Source organism: Kogia breviceps, chromosome 6, assembly GCF_026419965.1.
Source record: "Kogia breviceps isolate mKogBre1 chromosome 6, mKogBre1 haplotype 1, whole genome shotgun sequence".
Lineage (NCBI taxonomy): Eukaryota > Metazoa > Chordata > Mammalia > Artiodactyla > Physeteridae > Kogia > Kogia breviceps.
This window is the reverse complement of record NC_081315.1, coordinates 55,530,745-55,549,448: the sequence shown is the minus strand read 5'-3', so window position 1 is coordinate 55,549,448 and position 18,704 is coordinate 55,530,745. Positions and strand designations below refer to the sequence as shown.

The 18,704-nt window shown below is 41.3% G+C and overlaps 1 protein-coding gene across 3 annotated transcripts in view; it reads left to right on the top strand.

Annotated features, from left to right (window-relative positions):
- The window catches only part of RASSF6 (Ras association domain family member 6), a 60,461-nt gene that overhangs the window by 12,203 nt on the left and 29,554 nt on the right, over positions 1-18,704 (top strand). For all 3 annotated transcript variants that reach the window (XM_067036930.1, XM_067036931.1, XM_067036929.1), the window contains exons 2-3: positions 256-354; positions 18,462-18,540. In XM_067036930.1, the coding sequence (XP_066893031.1) occupies positions 290-354; positions 18,462-18,540 (144 nt within the window). In that variant the 5' untranslated portion in view covers positions 256-289. The remainder of the gene's footprint in view (positions 1-255; positions 355-18,461; positions 18,541-18,704) is intronic.

The following is an 18,704-nucleotide window of genomic DNA, read 5'->3' as shown; positions in this document are numbered from 1 at the left end:
GTAAATGAGATAACATCCATCAAATGGCCCACATTCAGAGTGTAGGATCCACGGCGGGCACATGGTAAATAAAAAAACTCTCTTTCCCCCCGGCCCCTCCAATTCAACCCTCATGCCCATACAAAAAACAGTACTTAAAAACTCTCCCCCAAATACTTTTACACAATAGGTACACAACAAATAATTTCAGTTTAAGGCAGAAACTAATTTATGAATGCGTCACAGGAACATATTAATATTATTCTAATGTTTTAGGGTAGCCTCAGATGATCTCAAAAAGGGGGAGAAAATGACTATGATGGCTCACCAGTCCTCTTCTTGGATCTTCATCAATGAGAGGACATTCATTACCAGGTAACTGTACACCTGTATTATATGTTATTCTAGTTATCAGTCATTTGTGGATTACACCTTATGTGTATTATGCATTTTGTCATTCGAAGCTTCATTTTGAAAGTTTTAACTGTATTGGAAAAACTTAGAAAATGACATCATTACATTTTCTAATTTTTCTCATTTGCTACAAAGAGAGCCCAGTGAATTACATTGTATAAAAATTATGAGGGCTTTGTAAAACATTTCAGAAAATTTGATATAAAGAGTGCCTAAATTTGAGTCTTCCATAGGTATTATAATAAAGTCTAAATGTGTATCAATAAAAAAAGCATGAGGTATGACCCACAAGATCAATGATATGAATCATCAGTTGAGACACTGAATTAGAAATTGAATACATATGTTCCTAAAGAGTGAAAAGCCATAGCCTATCATGGAACAATCACTCATATTTCATAAATAGTGGTCTAATTTCACCAAAAGCTAAATTTCTATTTTAATAGTTGTGACAGTTCTCAGGAGCAGCATTAAGTAAAGGATCCGAGGCGCCTCATAAATAATATATCCAAAGAATTAGCCTATGGGCCTAAATCAGGCTTTCCTGGCCTCTCCTTCCCTGCCTTGCTCCTGAGGACATACTTGATTTTTACTGTTGCCCTCTTGATGTTAGATTATGCAATGGATGGCCAACAGCTATGGCTATTTTCTTATACACAGCAGATAGCATCTTATGCTGGTTTAGAAATAATAGAGCAGGGATTTGAAAACTATAAGAGTAAAGATAAGAGATGAACCTGGCTGAGCTAGAGCAGAAGCTGAAGAGGGGAAAGACACAAAAATAAGAAAAAAAAAAGCAAGTCGCCCTGGAATGTGATCCATGTCTTACAGGGAAGAGACACAAAGCCAAATAAATGACAGAGGAAAGTAGTATAAATGATGCAGGATTGCACAATAGGAAAGCAAAAGGAATAAATATGGTCAAAAATGGAATTAAAGCCACAGCTGGAGGATAAGCATGAAATATGAGGTGGGGGGCTTCCCTGGTGGCGCAGTGGTTGAGAGTCCGCCTGCCGATGCAGGGGACACGGGTTCGTGCCCCGGTCCGGGAAGGTCCCACATGCCGCGGAGTGACTGGGCCCGTGAGCCATGGCCGCTGAGCCTGCGCGTCCGGAGCCTGTGCTCCGCAACGGGAGAGGCCACAGCAGTGATAGAGGAGTTACTCATTCATTCCTCAAATACTTATAAACTGCTTCCTAAAAGCAATTTATACTCCTGTGGACCCTGAACGTTCGGTAATGAATGAAACAAAACCCTTACCCTCATAGGGTTGCCTCCTAAAAGAGGGATACAGTCAAAATGTAGGATAAATGTAAAACAAGATGCACTATTAGGTGCTGAAAGATATGAAGAATAAAAATAAAGCTGGAAGGGGAGTAATGATTGCAGGGGGTAGAGAGCAGTGAGTTATGATTTCATATAAGATGGCCAAGGAAGGCCTCAGGAAGGAGCTAGCAGTAGGGAAAAGCCTGAAGGAGGGAAGCGAATGAGCTGTGTGGGTATCTGGCTGGGAGCCTTCCAGGTCCCCTTCCAGGAAAGGGGACACGAAGTTCACAGCCCTGAGGCAGGCACACGCCTGTAAGTGTGTAGGAAGCTGGTATGGGAAAGTGAAATAGGGAGGACAGTATGAGAAGATGAGGTCAGAGACAGAATGGGACCAGAATATGTAAGGCCTCAAAGGCCACTGAGACTTTGTCTTTCCCACTTACAAGATGAGAAATCGTTGAAGATTATTGAGTACACAAGTGACTGAATCTGTCTGGCTGCTGCTTCAAGAACAGACTGAAGAGGAGACAAGGATAGAAGCAGAGAAACTATCGAGGAGCTGATAGTCCAGAGTTGAAATGATGATGGCTTGGACCAAGGTGGCAGTGGTGGAGGTGGGGAAAAATGGTCAGATTCTGGGTATATTTTGAAGGAAGGAACAATAGGATTTCCTGAAGGATTAGATGTGGGTATGAGAGAAAGAGAATAATTAAGGATGATTCCAAGGATTTGGGTCAGGAAGAATGGAGTTAGTACACTCCGACATTATAAAGACTACAGGAGGAGCAGGTTTGGAGTAGAAGATAGGGAATTCAGTCCTAGACAAGTTACATTTGAGACTGACTAATATCACCAAGGGAATAAGTGTGATAGAGAAGATTCAAGGTCCAGGGTTAGAAAAGAGTGAAAGGAAAAGTAGGCAACAACAAGGCGAGGCAGTAGGAACGTGGACACTGAACAGAGAGGAGCAGTGATAGAGTGGGTAAGTATAGAAGACACCACTTTGGGATGTCAAGGTAGCTAAAGTGTTGCTGGAGATACAAGGAGAAGAGGGAAGTTGAGAACATGGGAAATTGACATGAAAGGCAGAAATTAATTTTTAAAATAAGTGCAGATGACTGATAATGAAAGTCAGAGAAAGTAACATCCATATGAAACCAAAGGGAAGAGAGACACAAAGATCCTAGAGAGAAGTAAGAGATGGACATGGTAACAGGATGGACATTGTTGAGAGGACCTGAAAGTTGATGGTTTGGGAAGAGAAAATGATGAAAAAAAGCATGTGAGTGATCTGCAGGGGAAGCAGGAGGCAAATGAGATTCAACATAGAGGGATGATGGAGAAGATGGGAGAGACTGTGAAGAAAAGGGAAGAGGCTCACGAGAGAGTGACCGTAAGGGCAGAACAGGGTAAGAGCCCAGCACAGCCCCAAGAAGGTCCCCCTACCACAGTGCCTCCCCCCAGAGAAAATTACAGAAACATGGAACAAAGGTGTCTCCAAAGACAGTAGCCTTGGGTCTACACCAGTGTTCCTTTTTTGCATAAATGCCTTCTGTGCAGTGTAAGTTTAACCAGCCAGGAAAACAAATTTACCACCCTGGGAGGGAAGTTTCGAGAAGAAACAGTACGAGGCATAAGAGGAGAATGTACGAACCCTTGTACGTACTTTCCTGTTATTCAACTCTGCTTGACTCAGGTCAGCCCATGGAATCCAGATTCTCATCTGCCACCAGCCCCGCCCTCAGTGCATTGCTAAACTACTCCTGGGGCCACCTCTCAGTCTGAGGTTGCAATCGTTTTCCTTTTCATCTACTTCAGCTACACAGCTGCTCTTCACCTCTTGGATTCCTGAGGAAGCAAGGTCCTTTCTCACCAAAACCTTTAGATTTACCCTTATGATCGGATTAAAAGGCACCCTAAACATGCACCACATAATCCAAATAGCAATGCACAGTCCCCTTCTGCACTCACTGGCATCTCCCTGACCTCTCTTCCCCTATAAAACCTCAAGACAAATGTCTGCCCTCCCTAACTCATGTCTGCTCCAAGGGGTGGTCCTGTTCTTCCCAATCCTGCTATTCGTTCACATGTGTTTCTCTTTATTCTCAGTCCTTGAATCCTTTGTTTCTCTAGAACAGCTTTCTTCCACCTTCATGAAGCTCTTTGTTCTGTTCTTAATTGATTTATGTCGATCTCATTTGTAGCCATGAGCAGCTGATGGTAACTTCTCGTCCTGGACACCACATTCCTTTTATTCATCTGTGTAATCCCAGTATGAAAATCAAGAATTTTCACTGAAATAAACACCTATTCCATACACTGGTGATTACCAGGTCAACTTTTGTTTCCTTTGTAATATTTTATACTTTCCCAGTCTCAGTTCCTCACTTTTCCCATGAAATCCTCCCTGAACTGCAGTAAGATTTTTTTTTTTTTTTTTTTTTTTTTTTTTTTTTTTTTTTTTTCTGTTTGTGATATGCGGGCCTCTCACTGTTGTGCCCTCTCCCATTGCGGAGCACAGGCTCCGGACGCACAGACTCCATGGCCATGGCTCACGGGCCCAGCTGCTCCGCGGCATGTGGGATCTTCCCGGACCGGGGCACGAACCCGTGTCCCCTGCATCGGCAGGTGGATTCCCAACCACTACACCACCAGGGAAGCCCCGCAGTAAGATTTTAATTAGCCTGTTAATTACTTGTTTATTTGTTCTTTTAAAATATTTACTTCCTAATTATGAAAGTATGATTATTTTATAAAGTATTGTATTTTATATATTTATATTATAAAAGCTGAGAAAATATAGAAACATATAGATTGAAAGAATAAAATTATCCATAATCTTACTACTCAGAAAATGTACTGTCTAATTTTGTCATATTCCCCATATTCTAAGGATTTTATTTTATATAATTGAGATCATTCTATATCTTATTTTACATACCTGGCATTATATTACAAATATTTCCCCATACTATTAAAATAATCTTCCAAAGATGATTTTAATAATACTATATCACTCAACAATATAGAAATGTCATAATATAATTCCTTTCATTTTGACCTTCAAGATGGCTCCAATATTTTGAATACACAAGGACTAGTTCACAGAAGTGTAATTACTGAATCAAAGTATACAAGTAAATCTAATGTTATTGTTACAAATTAGCTTTCTAAAACAATTTGATGAGCTGTCTCTCCCACCAACAGCTTAAGGCTTCTTGCCTTGTCTTTACTGCCTCATAACAGATGCTTGGTTTCCCAAGGTAGAATGTAAGCCCCTTGAAGGTAAGACCTAAGTATCTTTTGCATCCTCTTTCCCAAGGTGAGGTACCTGGATGACCTTGATACATGAGATGATTTTAGGTTAAACATAAATAATTGGTTTTTATTTGAACACTCTTGGAAAGCATTAGAAAAATATAACTAGCACATGAAATCTTTGATTTCACAAACATTATTGCTCAGGACAGATAAAAGCTTACTTAGTAACCAAGTTACTAAGTAACTTGGTTGGGTTTCTGTCACTCACAACCATGGGTCCTATAACTAATGAAAACACCCATCCTGAACCACATGCTATCAGAACACTCTCACTTTCTAATGTATTATATTTATTTATTTTATTCCCCAAATAAGACTGAAAATTTAAGGGGAGAGGGTAGTTTTTCATATATAATTCTGCAAATATTAATGCAATAAGCAATACAAATTGTTGAATAAATATACAAAAAGAGAAACGTCAACTAGAAAAATATTAAGTGATAACAGATTATACTTGGAGTTAGCCAAACTCATAAAAGCAGTACATAAATAATTAGTTTTGAATAGCACAGCTATAGCCCTCAGCCAGACTGTATCAATCACTTTCCCACAAAATAGCCTTGAAGCCAGCATTTTGTAATTTTTTAATCGCTGAAAATATTTTTATACATACATTCTAATCATTTAGAATACAAGAAGAGAAAGAAAACTAACAAAATTTGAGAACCTATATGCATTCCCATTTTATAACTGGCCTACAATGAAATATGTTAAAATGAAACCACATATTCTGGGGGAGGATATTTCAAAAGTGTCTGCATTTCTAGTAACCCTTATTTTGTGTCATATTTTGAATTGACTGAATTGGGCACTTGCAGTTTATCTTCTGTACCACAGATACCCTTTCAGTCCCTAGTATCCATGTATTATTGGCATTCCAGGTGGTAAAGTAAAATAATATAGTATTTACGCAAACACTGGACTTGAAGATAGCATTCCTCAAAATGTGGTCCAGGGGCCACCTGCCTTCCGATCAAGATGCTTATTAACAATGCAGATGCTGCGCTCCGCCTCAGAGATAATCAGGTGATTCTGATGTATTACTGGAGTCTAGAAACTACTGCTCAGAGGAGGAAAGGCTTAAAGTTCGAGAACTTCTGCCCACCTGAAATAAACAAAATTTCTGGAACTCAGGGAAATCTTTACAAAATAGTCACCAAAAATTATAATGATACCATTGACTACCTATGATATCCAGCTTGTCATAAACCCCTCCATTCTTCATTTATTCACTTAACTAGTTATTCAGCTCCCATTCTGTGACATGCATTGTTCTGGCAAGACAGAAATCACCAGCTTATTAAGGGATATTTATTTTCATGCACAGAAATACATGAAAATGCTGCAAATTATAGGAAAATAGACCTTCATTAATGAAAATTTTGCTTTCAGCAAATATATGATCCATGAAATAAGAGGTATTGATTTAATAGCACAGTAAGCAATATAACATTTATGTCTTACTCCTGGATAAGAATTTTCTGAGTTTAGAAACTTCCCTGAGTGAAGTGTGTTGGCATAAGGTAACTCCATGCTCAAATGATTAAGATTCCAGTTGCTGTTTTGTTGCCTGGGGTTGTCACTGCTCTGTTGCTTCACGTGGTAAATATTCTAAGTGAGCTGAGTATTAAAAAAAAAAAAAAAAAAAGTGGTTCCCTATGGTTGCTTTCAAAGTGCTTTCACTTCAGGTCTTAGGCTAAAATCAGGGCATTTTAGGGGTGAGTAAATGCCAATCCTGAATTTGAAAAAAGAGTTCAAATCCAGTTTTAGAATGTAGATCAGATTTCACTCTCGGAACTTGTTAGCTTTCTTTATTCTCCTACTTAGGAACCTAATACAAACCCTTGCAGGCTGCAGCTCTTCCAACAGTGGCCACAAAGCACATGTGCGTTCCTGTCCTTACTAACTAACTTTAATTAGCATGACGTAATAAATTTGAGCAGAAAGTGCATCACTCCAAACAGTTCCTTTTGCCAAGCATGTTGGCCAGTACCCTTTGCTGAAACAAAGAAAGCAGCCACCTGCACCTCTGAGCACAAATTCAGCACAAAGGACCAGTGTTCCAGAGGCTGCGTCCTACCTGGTGGGCAGAACCAGAGGGCAATGTTTGCCCAGGTCCCATGGCCTGGGTCTTCTCTGGATCAAAGGAACTGGAGCAAACACTGCGAGCCCCAGCATGCCCTGCAGGTAGGTGTATAAAGACAGGGCACCAGTCTTCTGAAGACCGCTGGACTTTTGTCTTTAATAAAGGATAAGGGAGCCCTCCCTGACATATTTTGATAGGAGTCAGGATTTTAAAATAAGTCAGGGCGAAAAGTTTGAGACATGTGTAGGACCATCTCCTTTAAAAATGAGGAATCTTTTTCTATGTGGGAGTTTTTCTTTTAAATTTATGTAAACATTCCCATTATTCATGTCTGGTGACCTAGTAAAAATGCATTTTTATTGTGAGAAATTGGATATCACAATTTTATATAAAGGTCAATAATATCACCCCCAGACTAGTGAAAAGGGTCGTTAAGCTTTATATCAGATATTTTTCAATGAGTATATATTATTAACAGTCATTGAGCATACCAGTATGACTGCTATTCACAATAAAATTTATCTACTTCACATTTACCTATTTTATCACTTTAGCTCATTAAAAAACAAAAAGATCATCTGTCTGCCCAATACACACTGAAAATGTTTCAATAGAAAGTCTGATGAGATCAAAATTCAAAGACTCTAGAAATAGATGACACAGAGTTTACTCGAATTTCTGGTCATGTTAGCTATGCTGGCAAAAGATCTTTCCCCTCTAAATGTTGCTCAGCATTCAGTTTTCTATATTTGATTCCCTAAACAAACAATTGCTGAGAGCACACGATTAGCCAGACGCTGACTAGAAGCTGGGGTAGCAACTTTGAGCAAAAACAGATGAGAGGGGCTTCCCTGGTGGCGCAGTGGTTGAGAGTCCGCCTGCCGCTGCAGGGGACACGGGTTCGTGCCCCGGTCTGGGAAGATCCCACGTGCCGCGAAGCGGCTGGGCCCGTGAGCCATGGCCACTGAGCCTGCGCGTCCGGAGCCTGTGCTCCGCAATGGGAGAAGCCACAACGGTGAGAGGCCCGCGTACCGCAAAACAAAAAAAAAAACAAAAAAAAAAACAAAAAAAAAAACAAAAAAAAAAACAAAAAAAAAAACAAAAAAAAAAACAGATGAGAGCCCTACTCTCAAGGAGGTTGTAGTCTGAAGCCACAAATCTCCAACTTGAGCCTTTATCAGAATCTCTGGAGGTCTTGGTAAAATAGAGATTGCTGGGCCCCATTCCCAGAGTTTGTGATTCAGAAGGTCTGGAGTAGAGTAAGCATTTGCACATATAAGTTCCCAGGTGGTACAGATGCTAACTGCTCTGGAAATCACAGTGAGACCACAGCTCTAAAAGCCTGATAACAAAATGAGGTCAGTGTTCAGAAGGAAAAGAACCAGGTTCTACGAGAAAATAAGGATCTAGCCTAAGCAGGGAAGTCCAGAGATCTGAAGGTGAAGCAAGCTAACAAGTTTTTTATGTTTGGTGTTGTTGGTTTTTTTTTTTTTTTTTTTTCTGGTATGCAGGCCTCTCTCACTGTTGCGGCCTCTCCCGTTGCGGAGCACAGGCTCTGGACGCACAGGCTCAGCGGCCATGGCTCACAGGCCCAGCCGCTCCGCGGCACGTGGGATCTTCCTGGACCGGGGCGTGAACCTGCGTCCCCTGCATCGGCGGGTGGACTCTCAACCACTGCACCACCAGGGAAGCCCAAGCTAACAAGTTTAAGAGAGTCAGCAGGAGAGCATGCCTGACCCAGGGAGCCAGCCTGACATCTTCATGGCCAGAGAGAGTACAGAGTTCCAGCCAGTGAAAGTTCCCAGTATGGTTGAGGTGCAGGACACAGGAAAAAGCATCTCTGTAAAAGAGGCTAAAGAGGAAGAGAGACCAAGCAGGATTTTACCTGCTGTGATTAGGATTTGGGGTTTTTATACCAAGAGCAGTAGAGAGACATTTAAGGATGTTAACCAAAGCAGATGATATGCTTATGTATGTTCTACATACTCTGGAGAGAGTGTGAAGAGTAGATGGAGGATGCCCAGAATAGAAGCAAGGAGGCTGCTTAATATATATTTTCTGATGTAAAGAGAATCAGTGGTCAAAGTCACGGCGGCATTACAGAAGAGTACCATAAAAGCCCTGTAAGGAAAGCCCTGTCTCTAGTTCATGCTCACCTAGATGGCCCCAAGGATCGCTGACCACCTGTTGTGTTTCAGACACTCTAGTAACAATCCGGACGGTCCAAGTGGCTGAAAGTCATATCAGTCCGAAAGGTTTAACAGAATAGTTTCCCCATCTCAAGGAAACAAGGGGCATCAGACTGTGATGTCAAGGTAATCATCCTCAACAAGCACAAAATTTCCCAGCTGTTCATACACAAAGCGTGTTCTTTTACAGTCAGCCTGCATCTGCTCCAATCATGATGCGTGTTGTGTGACACATCTGTGTTTACTTTTTAACTGGCTTCAAAAAACAGTCTGTAGGGCACGTATTAGAGAGAGGCCTAAAAGTTTAAATCATGGAAAAATGAGAAGCAAGATCCTAACAGGAAGCTAGAAACCAATGTAATTGTTTCATTTCCTCATTTCTACACCCAGCCCCACAGCGAGTCCCATCAACTCTACCTCCAGTATCCAACCACTTCTCACCATCTAGTCCAAGCCACCACTATCTCTTGCCTGGACAACTATAACTGCCTCCTAATCGGGCTGCCAGCTTCCATTCCCTGTCTCCGTAATCCATCCTCCCCCAGCAGCCAGAACGTCTCTTTACAATGTAGTCACAGCGTCCTGCTTGAACCCTTCAAAGCTTCCTATCGCAGACTACTTACCATAAGGAGTCTCTAAGGCCCAATGCAATCTGGCCTGGAGAACCTTTAGAACCTCATCTTGAGCCATTCTTCCCTTGTTTTTCTCCTTTAAACACGTCAAGCTTAGTCCTGCACACAAGATGTGACACCGGCATCTCTTGCCTCAGGACACTTTCTTTGACTCTTCACAGGGCTAGCTCCTTCCCATTATTCAGGTGTCAGTTTAATATTTCAGGCCTCCTGATCACCTTTTCTAAAATGCCCGCTTTCATCTGCTGCATCACAGGATGATGTTTTATTGTTCTTATGGAACTTACCCCTATGTAAAATCAACATATTTCTTTATTTGCTCTTTTTTTTTTTTTTTTTTTTCTATCTTCCTCCTCCAGAAAGCAACTCCCATCACTGCAGGGGCCCCATTGGTTTTAAATATTGCAGTCTCCCCAGCATCTATTACATTGTCTGTTACATAGTAATCCCTCAATAAACTTTTGTTGATGTTGTGTGCGTATGGGAGTATCAGCATCAAGGAACTAAATCAGGACTTTAGTATTTTGACTTGACATATGTTACCCTTAAATACTGTTTCATACCTAGTGGCAAGGTGATTATATCAGGGCTTCTCTCCATTTTAAAATACATGCAAATTTCCTGGGGATCTCGGTTAAAATACAGATTCTGATTTCTAACAAGATGCCTCCCAAGTATTCAGACAATATTTGGATAGGAGTCATCCTTGAATCTCATGATAGAATAATCACCTCCTAAAGATGTCTACTTCCTAATCCCCTGAACCTGTGAATATTTTACGTTATGTCGCAAAAGGGAATTAAGGTTGCAGATGGAATTAAGGATGGTAATCCATTAGCCTTAAAAATGGGAGATTATCCAGATGGGCCCAATGTTATCATAAGGGTCCTTAAATGTGGGAGGGTAGGAGAATTGTGTGAGAAGATTCCATGTCAGAGGGATGGAGTGGGAAGGATTGTATAGCCACTGCTGGCTTTGAAGATGGAAAAGGGATCTGGAAGCCAAGGAATGTGGGTAGGCTGTGGAAAGTGGAGAAAGCAAGGAAATGTATTCTCCCCTAGAGCCTTCAGAAGAAGTACAGCCTTGCTGACACCTTGGTTATAGCCAGTGAGACCTGTATTTGACCTGTAGAACTGTAAGATAATATGTTTATGTTGTTTAAAGCCACTAGGTTTGTAGTAATTTGTTACAGCAGCAATAGGAAACTAGAACAAACCTCCTCCCAAAGAATGTCTGCAAGGACAGTGTTCTCTGGCCTCTTACTTCAGTAACAGAGGAGGAAAGGGCAGAAGTGTTAGCAGGCTGGTTATATGTAACTATTTTAGTTTCAGTTGGAATGTCCACCTAGTTCAACCTGCAACCTGCCATTTGATAGACTTCCCTTCCCCCAAAAGAATAATATCACCATGATTCTCAGCATCCTGAGATCTAAAAGAATGGATCTCAAAAGTGTGGTCTCTGGACTAGCAGCATCAGAATCACCTGGGAGGGCTTCCCTGGTGGCGCAGTGGTTGGGAGTCCACCTGCCGATGCAGGGGACACGGGTTTGTGCCCCGGTCCGGGAAGATCCCACGTGCCGCGGAGCGGCTGGGCCCGTGAGCCATGGCCGCTGAGCCTGCGCGTCCGGAGCCTGTGCTCCGCAACGGGAGAGGCCGCAACAGTGAGAGGCCCGCGTACCGCAAAACAACAAACAAACAAACAAAATGTAAATTCTCAGGACCCACACCAGACATAACTCAATAAGAAACTTTGGAGGTGCCACTCATGATCTGTTTCAACAAGCCCTTCAGGTCCGGTTTTAGAACCATTTATCTAACATAGCACATCTACCACTGTGCTTCATGTTGTCCACACATTCAGGGCACATAATTTTTCTGTAGTTTTCAAACAGCTTTTTCTTGGGCACTAAATATTTCTTTGTTCTCTCCAAAACCATCAGATACAACAAGAAACAGACTTTTCCATCAAAGTGGAGGTAGTTTCAAGTCCCTACTTTGGATTAGAATAGAATAGAAAAATCAGTACTGATTTGCAAATAGTGTCAGGGCTGTGAGCCAGAGACCATACTTCTCTGTGTTTCAGGCCAGAAAAGGAGATCGTAGAGCATAGACTTCCCTCATTCTTTCTTCCCTGTCCACAAACTGCTTGGGCTGCCCTTAGGAAGTCAGCTGCATGTGATAACAGAAACCAAGGTCTGATGCGGAAGCTGCTCATTGCAGCCGCCAACTGGAATAATAGACTGTGAATTAAATATTTTTCATAAAAATCTTCAGAAGCCAAACCATAGAGGGAAAGAGAGTAGATAAGTGTCTTCCTTTATCTGAGGTTGTTAGAAAACAAGCTAGGGTGTTAAAATATAAAATCTGATAGTTACGCTTATAAACGAATTCTCTTCAAAATTAGATATCAGGGGCTTCCCTGGTGGCGCAGTGGTTGAGAGTCCGCCTGCCGATGCAGGGGATACGGGTTCGTGCCCCGGTCCGGGAAGATCCCACATGCGGCGGAGCGGCTGGGCCTGTGAGCCATGGCCGCTGAGCCTGTGCGTCCGGAGCCTGTGCTCCGCAATGGGAGAGGCCACAACAGTGAGAGGCCCGCGTACCACCAAAAAAAAAAAAAAAAAATCAGATATCAGTTCTAAAGCACATTCCTGTCTTCTTTAGAAGCACGAGCATTTTAATAAATGATACAATCCTTCTTTGCCTCTCCCTTTTTATCCCCTCTTCCATGTCTTACCAACATCTAGTGACATTGTTCTGAGTAGCTACAGCTCCTCTCTTAAACAGTGGAGTTTTCATAATCAAGAAAACATTTGGGGGGTTTTTATTTTCTATCAACCGACTAGCCATCAGTCACTTCAAATTTCTTTTTAATATTGTGAAATTATACCTTAATCTTTAATCCTTTTGCTCTTATCTGAGTTCTAGGTGTTAAGGACCTGAGAGAAGTTGATAGATGTATTCATTAATGGCTCCAGGGCCATTGTTTACAGGGGTAATCTTAAAAAGATGTATGCCTCAGAAAATACAAAAGTCACAAAATGGCCAAAAGCAGCCAGAGGGTGGTTATGTGGTGGAGGTGAGACAAGTCTAGTTATATTACCTTATTGATTAGACTACTAATGGATTTCAGGAAACTCCCAGGTCCTTTTTATTATCAATTGTCAGCACTGACAGAGACTTAGGGTCTAGAATAGAACTGCTTGGAAGAAAAAGGCAAACAAATCACAGGCACCACCATCCTAACCACCAGCAATAATTAATGATACTTGAGCAGAGTTGCTAAGATGTTCAAAACCCTTCCTTTTCAAAAAGGGCAGCCCTTTGAAGGAAGTCGGGAGAGTTAAACAAATTCAGGACTCCCTGATCATTTAGATTTTGCATTTTTGCTTCAATCGAGATAGCCGTTCCCTTCCCAGCTTCTCAGTATTCAAACTGTGGAACCCAATCCCTTCATTTGCAATGGAAATGAATAACCTACTTTGCTAGTTGAAGAAACTCTCTAAGCAAAGGTTGAAAAGCAGTCTTCTTTCCTCATCATTTGAGCCAGGAGATGAGGCCAAAGACAAAAAGAACTGGAGCTGTAGCCACTTATGGAAGAGGGGTGGCAGGAGTTTGCAATTTTAATTCCGGGATTCAAGTTGACAGTGACGAAGGATAACGCGGGTTAAGAGGACTCTGCTACTGCTTGCAGACGTCAGTAATATGGAATGATGGTTTGTCTTGGCAAAGAGCTTAATGATAAGGCTTTACTCATTCTTTTGTCCGCATATTTCCTGGTTCCCCTTTCCAAAAACATACAGGAGTTCATATTACATATTTATGGAAGAAAACTTATGAAAACATTATGACTGTATTATGCACTTACTATATAGAGTTTGAAAAGTATACAGAACTACAACACATAAAATAAAAAATCACAACCATAATTCCCAGAAAATGATCAATTTGCTATCTTTACATGTTGATATGTTTTTTGTAAAAATAAATGAGTTAAGTTTTAAATTCAGTTTTTTGAACGTGACATTAAACAGTTAATCTCATTGCTAAAATGTAACATTATGAACAAAATTGGGAGGGGTGACTGTGTAAGAGAGCAAGCTAGCATTTTTATTCTGCCTCAATTTCTCATCTCTTTGAAAAGACTCTTTCGAATGTTTTAGGTTTCTGCTCTTAAACATGGCAATACACACTGCAGAATGCTGTCTCTAGTGCTGCTGTCACTATGTGGTTCAGTGGCTGCCTGGCTGGGAGCCTGAACATTTTTCAGCAAGTCTCCAAGAGGCAGAAATAACACAAACTCAGGAAGCACAGCCATGGCCAAATCTGCCTTTGGTGACTACACGGGGTTGTATTTTCCACTGAAGTTTATTTTGTGTCATGTGGCAAATCTCTGAAGCTGGTGTTGGGCTACAGTACACAACAGTATTTCTGGTTTGCCTTTGTCCAAATTGTAAGAATCACTTAGTAAAGAATGAGACGGGGTTTTCTGGTTTCCAGGAAAAGGATCAGATAGCCACTGAATTATGCTGTAAATCATCACTAAAATGAGGGAGAACTCTTATTACAACTAAAATTTGACATTCATTCTATCTATGGATGCAGGGCTTAACTCATTTCCACTCATCATACTGTCCAATATGTCAATGCATATTACAGTTTATAAAATGAAATACAAAGTGTTTCTTCTGGCCAAATAGCGTGATAAGATTGAGGAACTCCTCTCTTGCTCAGCCCATTATTCATGACAAACGTCAGAACGTGGGTAATTCCCATCTGATGGGCAGATGCAATTCAGCCCACAAAGTGCAAAGTACACCTAAGCATTTTACAGTCAACTCTGGATCCACTTTTGCTCATTAGAACTGAGCTGGGAGCCTTACAGGAACAGGGGACCTCAAAGGAGCAGGAGCCCTGGCATATTTCCCCTATACCTGTCGCCCCCCCATGTTAAGTCTTGCCCTGGTTAGCACTCACCCAGGAGCTGTAATGACGAATTCTGGGTGTCCACCTGCATCTATCAGGGTCCCCTCTCCGTCCTGTCAGTGCACAGTGCCAGCTTCTGTCCCGGGGAAGCTTAAGATTCTATGTGTTCATTTAGTTAGAGGTCCAGTGTACATGGAAGTTTGCTATTCCTTAGTTTTATAAAAACACTATTCATGTTATATAGTATGTGATAATGTTTTTTTAAAATCCTTACAATATATTATGATACAGTATTTCATGTTCGAGAAAACCAAGCTCGTCTTAGAAAATCAATTTATGTATCACACATAAAGTATTGATATACAGGCTGTTTGTACCATGCCGACTTCTTGGGTGTCCCTGTGGCTTCTAGACAAATTTGTAAACTGAGAAGACTGGATATGGAATTCATTTCTTATCACCCACTTTATAGCTTTGTTAGGGCAGCTGAACAGTTGCTAAGCAGTCTGGTCTAGGCTGGTGGGGGACTCTTTGGGGCTAAGAGGGAAAAGTATACAGATGATTCTTTTCCTTTTTTATGAGATAGGGAGGTCCATAGGTAACATTTAAGTTAAATCCTAAAAAATACATTATAATTACCACTGACAAGTCACCATGTATATTAAATCAGTCTTCCCTTCCCTGACTAGGGACTGCCTAGATAACACTTTAGTGGTGGCCTTTGGATCTCCTAAACCAAATAATCCCTATACTTATTTTAGGTCTCTTCTAGACTTTAGATTCTTCTGTACATGAGGGACATTTGATCACCTTTCCAGAGAACATAGCCTTGGCTCTCTACCCCAATACCATTGCAATTGTTCCACTCATCTTGCTGCCTCCGTGTTGTTTTGTCCTGAAATCTGTCTTCCATAAGCTCCCTATTGGCCCTTAGGAGCTTATCTCCAGTAAGTGCCCATTTCCTGCAGGGTGAATTTTAAGCTTCTTAAAATGGTTCACAAGGTTCCTGCCTGCTTCTTCATCACTCACCATTCCCCATTTTACATGTTCTACTCTTAGAGTCCCAACTCTTTTGCTTTTTTTTTTTTTTTTTTTTTTTTTTTTTTTTTTGCGGTACGCGGGCCTCTCACTGCTGTGGCCTCTCCCGTTGCGGAGCACAGGCTCCGGACGTGCAGGCTCAGCGGCCATGGCTCACGGGCCCAGCCGCTCCACGGCATGTGGGATCTTTCCAGACCGGGGCACGAACCCATGTCCCCTGCATCTCCAGGCGGGCTCTCAACCACTGCACCACCAGGGAAGCCCCTGAGCCAAGTATTCTTATGGGAGGGAGACAGGTATTGAAGATCAAAGGGATTTTAGCAATTACTGTATCTGGAAGTTTAATATCATGAGATGTCTTCCCCATAAAACAACTTATATAAAAAAGCTTTCCACCTGTTGATATGTTTGGTTTTATTTTAGGAATAAGACTTCTTCTGATCATTTCATTCAACCAGTGTTTGTTGAGTTCTCACCATGTGCCATGATCTCTTCCAGGCACATGAAACATAGTGTGAACATAACATGAAAGCAAGCCTAGTCTCTTGGAGCTACAGTCTAGTGAAGGAGACAGAATATAAGATAAATAAATAAAATATATTCAAGGTTAGATGGTGACCAAGGGGCAGAAGTAAGGAGGAAAGCAGGATATGAATGTTGGGAGAAGGCAAACTTTCAGATTTGGTTGTCAAGAAGGACTCCTTGAGCAGGTGACTTTGGAGTAAATAGCTAAAAACAATGAACGCACTAACAGTGTGATGGCGTGGGGGAAGTCATTCTGGGCAGAGGTATCAGCATGTACAAAGGCCCTGGGGTCAGAATGTACCTGGAGTACTCAAGGAACATCAAGGACTCCAGCAGCTAGAGTTCAGTGAGTGAAGGAACGAGAAGTAGAAATGAGATGGGGCTTCCCTGGTGGTGCAGTGGTTGAGAGTCCGCCTGCCAATGCAGGGGACACGGGTTCGTGCCCTGGTCCGGGAAGATCCCACATACCACGGAGTGGCTGGGCCCGTGAGCCATGGCTGCTGAGCCTGTGTGTCCAGAGCCTGTGCTCTGCAACAGGAGAGGCCCGCTACTGCCAAAAAAAAAAAAAAAAGAGAGAGAGATGGAAGGTGTAACAGGGATCAGATCACAACTGGCCTTTGAAGTCATTGGAAGGATATTGGCTTTTATTCTAATGATGAGAAGATATTGAAGAGCTTTGAGCAAAGGAGAGAGGTGATCAGGTTTGTTTTAAAACAACTCCTGCTGTTGAGAATAGACGACAAGTACAGGGGAGGCTTTTAGGAGGCTTTTGCCATAATGCAGGTGAGAGAAGATAGCTTGGACCAGCAAGGTGAGTGAGAGCAGCATCTTCAGCTGTGGTAGCACTAGGGGAGGATGGAGGTGTGGCAGGAACCAGCATTCCCGTTGCCAGAACCCACCTGCCACGGAGGGTAGGACGCTCAGGAGCAACAACCATTCCTGAACTGTTGCTGTATCTCCAGTGGAAAGCATAAGGTCAGGCACATACTAGGTGCTTAAATTAGGTTGATTAAATGTTGTACAACAAAAGAGGAATGTGAAACGAAATCTCTTTTACAGCTGTCTCCTGCTACAGAACACTCTCCTCACCACTTTGTCTGCAGTCATTTTCCATCCTTTGGTTATTTATTTATTTATTCTCTGATGAAAATATTTTAATTGTTAACTGTCAAAATAAAACTAACTCAAAATTTTATAAAACAACAACCCTGGGAAGAACTTGACAACGGAGAGGACAGTAGAAAAATATTCAAAATCATCTCAAATCCTACCAGCCACTAGAAATATTTTGATGTATATACTCCAGAATTTTTTTTTGGGGGGGGGCCACACTACACAGCTTGCGGGTCTTAGTTCCCTGAACAGCAGTCAAACCTGGGCCCTTGGCCATGAAAGCCTGGAGTCCTAACCACTGGACAGGCAGTGAATTCCCTTTTCCTCCAGAATTTTAAACAAAGAATATTTTTAAATGTCAGTTTGTTACTGTCAGATAAAAAGAACGTATACTTACACCATGTGGAAAATAACTCCTTCCTTGTTTATCAGGAAAGTCTTTCAAAATAGCACAAAAACTAGCTACTACAAATTGAATATGCAAAACTATGTGTTTATATACAGGATTAACCCACTCCACCCCCCGCAGGGAAGCCAAAGCTTTCATCAGGTTTTCGAAAGATACTGTGACTTAAATGGGTTGAGAACCACTGCTTTAGATTATAAATTCAATTCAAACAGCTCTTTGCAGTCAGTCGTTTCTTCATTATGCAAAATTTTGAAGGACTTTTAAAAAATCAAATTCAACTTTGAAATTATTAACACACATCTTCACTAAGGGAAAGTAACCACCTAAGACCAGATTTTATTTGTTTTACTTTGATTATTTATTTATGAATTAACACCTTCAACATTTGTTGATGTCCTAAGAAGGCTTCAGTTTTCAATGACCTATATTAAAATGACAGAATAGTAAAGATTCCATTGAACCATTTTTTCCTACCTCATACCTTTTTGAACTGAAGACACCATTATTGCCTTCTACCATTAAAGAGCCTAAGACTGAATGTAACTGAATGTAATATTGTTTTTTTAGGGAACAACTTAATTCTTTATTGAAGACCTATAACATCTTTTATAGGAACCAGAAAAATCTGCATATTTTATATGGACAGGTAAGCCGGTCAAAGAAATGCAGTACAGTTTGATTCACAGGAGAAAAAAATCCATAAAAGTACAGAGAAGTCAGGATAAGTTGGAGTCCATAACGCAAAACGTCTGGGAGAAGCAGGTGAATCTTTAACTTGATCATGATTTTTCAGTTTTAAACAATATTGCA